Source organism: Lagenorhynchus albirostris, chromosome 15, assembly GCF_949774975.1.
Source record: "Lagenorhynchus albirostris chromosome 15, mLagAlb1.1, whole genome shotgun sequence".
Taxonomy (NCBI): Eukaryota; Metazoa; Chordata; class Mammalia; order Artiodactyla; family Delphinidae; genus Lagenorhynchus; species Lagenorhynchus albirostris.
The window spans coordinates 68,755,537-68,763,890 of NC_083109.1; the positions used below are offsets into that span (position 1 = coordinate 68,755,537).

The window sequence follows — 8,354 nt, forward strand, 5'->3', positions numbered from 1 at the left end:
GAAGAGATGCCAGGGCCAGAGGACTAAAACTGAGTCATTAGCCAGCCAGGTGGTGGCAGTTACGGGGCTGAGATCACCCAGGCGGAATGGCCTCAGAAGAGAGGACATGAAGGGCACTTCCTTGTCCGAATACAAGGGCAGATGGGCAATGTCTTCGGGTCACTACAGTCCTGGAACGGTAGAGGCATTATGGCCTAATCTCCATTAACTCCCTTAACTTAAAAAGAGGCTCCTATTTTAACTCAGGGCTTTCATCCGCTTTCCCAAGATTAATAACTTTAAAGTTTCAGATTCATAGATGAAAAAGAAAACTTCCCACTGGCTGGAAAGTAAGGCAATTCTAAAATAAAATGTCTATCAACTTCTTAATGTTTCACTTTTATTATGAATTTTACACTCAAAACATATATAACATGTGCATTAAGTATGATGAATGATGACAGAACAAATGTTTGGTCTCCAACTTAAGAAGAAGTGAAGAAGTTCATTACCAAAACACCACTGTCCAACTTTCATACCATAAGAATTAGTCTCTAAACTAGATATCAAAGCAGGCAGCCCAAGACCAGATAAAGCTTGAAGACATTTTCTTTGGCCTACGCAGTGTTTTGGTTTTTTTTTTTTAGTTGCCAACATTAAACATCAAGAAATCAGCATTCTGGAATATCATTAGAAACAAGGAGATGTGACTATACGACACACATTTCACCATGGCAACAACTGGCTGGAGCTGAGAGCAACTCTCCCCTTTAAATGAAAATGTACTCACTAATTCACTGCAGTCCTCATCATCCCCTATTGCCTTGAACCTATCTCCTACTTCACTTACTACTTTTTTTTTTTGTGGTACGTGGGCCTCTCACTGTTGTGGCCTCTCCTGTCGCAGAGCACAGGCTCCGGATGCGCAGGCTCAGCGGCCATGGCTCACGGGCCCAGCCGCTCCGCGGCATGTGGGATCTTCCCGGACCGGGGCACGAACCCGTGTCCCCTGCATCGGCAGGCGGACTCTCAACCACTGCGCCACCAGGGAAGCCCACTTATTACTTTTAATTGCCCTGGCACTTGAATTTGCGACCCCTGCTTACAAAGTATAATTGTGGTTTCCAACTTTTTGCAATATGGGAGACATTATGTAAAGCAAAAGTTCAGACTCTCTCACCAGGAACATTACAGGTCCATAATCCCTTATCTATCACTTTGAAATAAAAAAAAAAAAAAGTTTTTTTGTAGCTCATTCGGCAACATAACTTGACCTAAGCTAACATGAAGCTATTTTTAATCTTTAAGGATTCCATTTAGTGTGAAATACATTCATATATTTTGCTATGGAAATAATAACATGTATGATGATTATAGGCTGCTGCCCCAGACCCTACTGGAGATATTACATAACACCATATGTGCATTATTACTTTTCTTTTCTTTTTAATTATTTATTTTATTTTATTTATTTATGGCTGCATTGGGTCTTCACTGCTGGGCGTGGGCTTTCTCTAGTTGCGGTGAGCAGGGGCTACTCTTCGTTGCGGTGCATGGGCTTCTCATTGTGGTGGCTTCTCTTGCTGCGGAGCACGGGCTCTAGGTGCGCGGGCTTCAGTAGTTGTGGCTCGTGGGCTTCAGTAGTTGTGGCTCGTGGGCTTCAGCAGTTGTGGCTCGCGGGCTTCAGCAGTTGTGGCTTGTGGGCTCTAGAGCGCAGGCTTAGTAGTCGTGGTGCACGGGCTTAGTTGCTCCGTGGCATGTGGGACCTTCCCAGACCAGGGCTCGAACCCGTGTCCCCCGCATTGGCAGGTGGATTCTTAACCACTGTGCCACCGGGAAGTACCTACTTTTCTTTAAAATCTGAAAAATTCTGAGTTCTGAAACTCATCTGATCCCAGGGGTTATAGATAAAGGACCATGGGCCTGTTATACTTTTACTATCTGCGTTGAAGAAAACAATACACAAAGCAGATAGAAGTGTAATAATATTTTTAAATGGATTTATACTGGATTAATTATAATGGCATCTACCTACATTTGAGAAACAGAAATAGAATGATATAAGCAAAACCATCACAGTCTGATAAGCACGCGTAGAGCACGTGCTGACTCTAGGACCCTATACCCCAGCGCTGATTCCCGGGGTGGGGGAGGGGGTCCTGCTGTGCACACACGGGCAATCACTGGCACCAAGGTAATTCCATATTAGAGTAACATGCTGCGTTCACATACTCCATATGATATGTGAAAATGATGCTTATGGCCACATCCTTTTAGGGTTGTTTTTTTTTTTCAGTGAACAATGGGTTTTCACTCACCTATAAATAACCTGTTTGCTATTCTAGGATTTCACAATATGTAAAGTACATAACAAGGCCACAGAAGATCAGATTCAGAAGAAGCTGCAAAGACACCGGACTCCTTTCCACCCCCACTCTATGCAGAGACTGAAATCCACTCAGACTGAAGCAGAGCACAGCTACCTCCCCTTTCTCAGAATTACTGTTCAGAGGAAATCAGTGTGAGTAAAATGAGGCAGCAGAGTAGGCAAGGGATGTAGAATGTGATGCTGGCAAAAGTAAGGATACGGTCTGTACTGTCAAACATAGGAAGGGCTGTCTCATGGAAGAGAGACAAGATGGATTCAATGTGGCACCAGACGACTGCCCTGGGGTGTGCGGGGGTTAGGGGTATTTGACTCACCTTGAGAATTAGTGCTGCCTGCCTGGAGTAGAAGGTCATTAGATACCTGTGCCCTTCAGGGAGGGTCGGCAAAGAACGTAACAGAATAAAACAAGCCAGGTAGGGACTGGACGGCTCATGCCCCACCCAGATGGGACAGCTGCTGCTGAGCTCCTGATGCCAGTGCTCGGGAGGGATGCTAGGCACTGCCAGGTCTTCCGAGATTTTAGAAGCAGCTGGAAATCCAGGTTTTCATGTGAAAACTTCTCATTTTTAAATATGAGCCAATGATTGTAAAAAAATAAATAAATACTGAATAGGCCAAAGAGAACACATCTCTGGCCTGCAAGCAAGCAGTGTGGAGCTTTGGTTTTGATAATTCAGACATCCAGACCCTGGAAGAACTAGAACAGGGTTTCTCAACCTCAGCAGCCTTGGCATTTGGGACCAGACAAGCCTGGATTGTGAGGCTGACAGGTGCACTGCAGCATATTCAGAAGCCTCCCTGGCCTCTATCTACCCCTCCCCCAGTCAAGTCACAACAATCAAAAAATGTCTCTGGACATTGCCAAATGTCCCCTGGGGGGGCAAAACCATACCTTGGTAAGAGCCACTGGACTAGAGCAACATCCAACTCTCAGCCTTCAGGATTTTACGAAGGCATCACTCACGACTCAAACAACAGGTTTTTCACATAAGAGTTGCCCACGTGAAGATTTATAGCTGCTTTGGAATCAGAAACCTGGGTTTGAATGCACAGCTCTGTCATTTACTAGCCTGATGACCTCTCCGAGTTCTGGCTGCCTCATCATTAAATCAGGAACAAATAACATTGCCTCTTAGAGCTGCTGCAAGAATGCGGTAAGATAATTTATGCAAAGTACTGAGCCCAGCGGCTTAACAAGCACCAAAAGCTTTTAATAAACATTAATCCTTCCCTGGTGAAAAGGCAGCCCAAATTCTGTAGTCGGAAGCACATGGGATCCAGAATCAGAAGCCCTGGACCCAAGTCGTGCCTCGGCCACTTAGTAGCTGTGCGGTCATGGCAAGTCATTTTCCCCCTTTCTAGAATAGAAATGATCATTGCCAGTAGGTGAGAACCAAGCCAGGTGGTCTGGTACAGCATTTGGCAAACTAAACCAACTAGAGAAAAGTTGATGATTAGTACTATCAAATCTTTTAAAGGTAAAGGAAAGAATGAGCTCTTCAACAAATCCAAAGAACTGAGAATGCAGTAATATCAGGGTAAGGTACAGGGAAAAAAAGAAAAATAATCATAGGGATTCTGAACCTCCAGGTCCTTCTAGACAAGCAACTGCCACCTGGTGGCCCACACACCAAATCTGGTCACCGATATATTTTGTTTAGCCCCGCACAGTATCACGGTGATTGTCTCCTTTGCGCTAAATGCCGTCTAACCTTCATTAAAATCCAGATTTCAGGCTTTTCTGGAAAGCTACAAAGATTGAGTCACTCTGGGGCCATATTCCCACATGCCCCTTTGGTGAGATCATGGGGGGGGGGTGGGCACGCCCCCAACCCTTACCTGGCCTCAGTCACTCATTTATTTTACTAGTCTGGCCCCTCTAGGCATTTGAGTCTGTAAACTTGGCTTATCTAAAGCCAACTATCTGGGAAAGCATTTGAACCTCCAGGGAGCACTTCAATCAAGGCAGAAACCCACACCCAATGAGACACTCCCTCCCAGAGCCTCACCTAGGTAATAACTCTCCTGGTTAGTCCTTCAGCTTCCTTTTCTCCTGGACACTTCGACCTCATAACTAAACTGTCCTCAAGTTCCTCATCCTGTGTACAGCTTCCTCCATGCAGGGCATCACCTCCCCAAAATCACCACCTGCATCCACTGCATTATCTGCATCAAGGATTTCCAAACAACAAAATATCTTTCTTAGCAGGACTACAAAAGACACGACATGATGTTTCTTGTTTCCTGACCAGCGCCCCGGTTTCCCCAACTCTCAGTCCCTGTTGTTCAGACAGGGTTTACTCCATACCCATTTCCAGGGAAAAGCATGGGACCCAGTCAGAAGCACTCAGAGTCCATCTTGGGTCTTTGGCAACAGTGCCTGGAAGAAAAATATTCTGTCCCTCTGGGACGAGACTGGAAGAAGGGGGTGGGGCTGGGGGTTCTCCTTGTGGACACAGCTTGTCTGAAGAGTGGAAGCCCTGGATCCAGACCAACCTGCAGCCACACTCCTTTTGGATCCTTTGGGCACATGTAAGCCTAGAAATTCCCATGTTCGCTTATAGCAGTTTGATTTGGGTTTTCTTACAATCAAAAGAGACCTCATCAATATGAGAGAAATTTGAAAGAAGTGCTCGAAGATGGAAACAAAGGCTTCGCTCAAACGTTCTCCTGTTTTTTGGTTACCTCTCTCCATCCACTAGCCATCCTTCTATGAGCACTGAGCTCAGGGCAGATAATTATTTCTTTGCTTGCCTATCTCTTCCACAAACCTGCTGAGCTCCTTCAGGGCAGAAACTGTGTCGTATCCACTTCTGACTCGTTAATACCTCGCACACTGGCACACAGTTCGGGCCAACAGGTGTCTGTGGAATGGATGAGTCAACAAAAGCCAGGGGGACGAAAGGAACCATCCTCACTCTCTCATTTGGGACATCCATATCAGGAGAACACCTCTTAAGCCTTGACCCTATGGGACACAAACCATCTTCTGAAACAGACTCATCTACCCCTTGTAAGCAAATTGCATCAGGAGAACTCACTCCTTCCAGCCATTACTAATTCTCCCACATGTCCATCCCATGGAACCTCACTGTGGGGTTACTCACAAGTTCCTCATTTTGCGAAGAGAATACTTCATCACAAGACACCACCTAGAACTCTACAAACTGATAGTACACACTATGGGCAAGCCATTCACACAGATAACTTCATTCATTAGTGCGTGTGTGCTTTCTAGCCTTTGTTTTGACCCAAATATGACCAGAAGCCTGATTCTGGTGCCCACCAACCCTCTGCTTCTGCCCAATAACAATTCTAGGCTCTCTCCTACCTCCATTTTCTCTCCCTAGTCCTTTACAATTACTTAAGTGGAAAAAAAAATACAGATATATCTAGGAAATCAATAGCAGTAAAGCAACAGGTTCCCCAGTAAAAACAGTTTGACTTTCGGTGCATAATTGTCATACCCTTAATAGCTCTGTAATAGCTGCAGCTTCCACTGCATCAAGCAATAAAGATTTTCAAACAGAGTCAAAGGTCAGGGCCAGAATTATAGTCCTAGGATGAGTCACACCACTTACTCCATCCAATTCTCATTTTCCCATACTTGGGCCCACACCACCAGGGCAATCTAGTGAGAACTGGATTTACATTCGTTTAACAATATTTACTGAGTATGTACCATGTTATAGGAACCACAGCAGTCCCTGGGAATCAAAGAAGAATGGGCAAAAACTCTTAAAGTGTTTAGTCTAATGGAGAACGCTGGCAAGTAAAGAGGCAATTACATTATGCAAAAACAGGTGCTACGTGGAATTATGAAAGCACCAAGGAGGGACATCCAATTTATGCTGGAGCATCAGGGAAGGCCTTTTAGAGGCAGAGATCTTTATGAGGAGACCTGAAGGTTGAGCAGGAGGTGGCCTAGGGCAGGTGTGATGAAAGAGGCTTCCCAGAGTTCCAGGTAGAGGCTAAAACATAAGAAAGCACAGCCTCCTCTGGAAACTGAAAGTAGGCAAGTATGGCTGGAATTTAAAAGTGTAAAGAGTAGCTGCTACAGAGGAAGCAGGGGCCAGAGACACCCTGAACAGCTTCCCTGAACGGCTCTGTAGCTTTTAAAGCCTCAGAAATTTGTTTAAAAAAAAAAAAAAAATCACTTGCCTGATACAATGTACAAACAGGCCCAAATGACTATCTGACAAATACATTTTGACACTCACTAAGTACTGATTCCACAATTCGCGTTACTGAGAACGCTAGGAGGGGCAGAAAATTCACAGAAATTATCTTGTAATTCATTTACAGATTCTTGGTTGAAACATTAGCCGTCACTAATACTCTGTCTACCTTCCTCTCTCTCAGCATTATTTCTATCATTCTCCCACAAATAACAGAAAAGCAGGCACACCTAGGCTTTAGCCTAGACAGGAATTAACTCTGGAAATAGGATAAATGCACACCAAGCTAACAGGGTGGGGTACCAAAAAAAATTAAACAACAAAACTAAGCAGAAAGTTGAGGGAAACGAAACAGTAAAGAGCAAATTTAGAAAACGCAAGAGGAAGTAAAAGTATTTTCATACACACACAAAAAAAGAAGTGTCCCACGTGCTCCGGCCAAACCAAACTCCCCCTTTGACTCAACTGCCGAAAGAAGCAGCAAAAGCTGTGAAAAATTCCCACTTTCATATCTCTTCCCAGAATAAACAGCAAAATCCGTACCATACAGCTAACTTGCCCTGGAAGACCTTGAAATATTCGCCCCAGATAAAACAGCACATGACAATCACCTCCAGAAGCTCTCAAAACCACAAACCAGTCCTGTTCCAACAGCCCGGTCATCTACAAACTCTAGTCTATTCTGTCATTACAGAATCCATGCTTGTCAAGCAGTCGAGGAATCCCAAAGAAATATCGTGCAGGATGTGCTTCCAAATCCAAAGTGAGAAAAACTTTAAAAAAAAAAAAGTAATTTCCTTTTAAATTGGCACTAGGCGTTTCCAGAATCCTTTTCTCCCAATTCCAACTTTTTAAATGTCAAGCCATCCCGTTCATATTCGCCCCTGGTCTGGAGACGGCACCACCTCTAAATTCTCTCAAAGAGCGTTCTGAAACTCACTAGGCAGATCCGCTGGGCTTTAATGACCCTTTACTTCTTTACTGCCACCATACACTTGTAAGCTAGGCTTTGCGGCAGCGGGGCGACCCGGAAAGGCTGAGAATGCCGCCCCAAGCCCCGCAGCCTCGGACACACCACTGATCGGAGTTTCAGCCGCAGGCGGCGGCCCGGGCCGGCTCGATCTCCTGGTGGGAAAGACAGGGGACAGGTCCAGTCCCCGGAGGGCGATGCTTCGCGGGCCAGTGGGGACCCTGAGGGGTGGGAGCAGGGAGGCGCGGCCCGCCCCGCCGGTCTCCGGGGGCCAGGCGGCGGCCCAGAGCCGGGCGCCAGGCCGCGGCATGGCGCCGCCCCCGGCCCCGAGCCCCGCCGGCCTCGGACGGGGCGGCGGCCGGGCCCGGAGCGGCCGGGCCCGCGGAGGAGCCGGCCGGCCCCCGTCCGTGACCCCCGGCCCCCGGCCCGCGCAACCCCCGGGCGGCCCGGCGCGGCGCACTCGCCTGCCCACGGTCTGGTTGGCCAGCTGCTTCATGCGGTTGAACTGCTTCTTCATGGCGACGGCGGCGGCGGCCCGCGGGGCTCAGGCCGGGCGGGACGGGGGACGGCCTGGCGGCTCCTACATCGCTTCGCGGCCGAGGCGGAGGCGGCGGCGGCAGCGGCGGCGGCTCCCCAGGCCCGCGGCCCCGCCCTCGTCGCGTCACTTCCAGCGGCGCCGCCCGCCGGGCCCGCGGGGTCTGGTCCGGCGAGGAGCGCCAGGCCCAGTGCGGCGCGCAGCCAGGCCTCCGCCCCCGGCCCGGGGGCCGCCCGATTCCCAGCCCGCAGGCGGTCCCCGGGCCTCGCGACGCGCGGCCGCCCAGGGCCCTGCGGTCCACTC

At 48.0% G+C, this 8,354-nt stretch overlaps 1 protein-coding gene across 12 annotated transcripts in view; it reads right to left on the reverse strand.

Moving 5' to 3' along the window:
* The window catches only part of ARHGAP17 (Rho GTPase activating protein 17), an 88,534-nt gene extending 80,389 nt beyond the window's left edge, over positions 1–8,145 (reverse strand). For 4 of the 12 annotated variants that reach the window (XR_009535721.1, XM_060124610.1, XM_060124608.1 and 1 more), the window contains exon 1: positions 7,981–8,143. Coding sequence is in view for 8 of the 12 variants with exons in the window: in XM_060124610.1 (XP_059980593.1) it covers positions 7,981–8,033 (53 nt within the window). In the remaining 4 variants the exon portion in view is untranslated. Of the gene's footprint in view, positions 1–7,980 lie in introns of all 12 variants that reach the window. The other 8 variants (XR_009535723.1, XM_060124614.1, XM_060124613.1 and 5 more) reach the window with 3 other exon arrangements.
* Between the last annotated feature and the right edge of the window lie 209 nt (positions 8,146–8,354).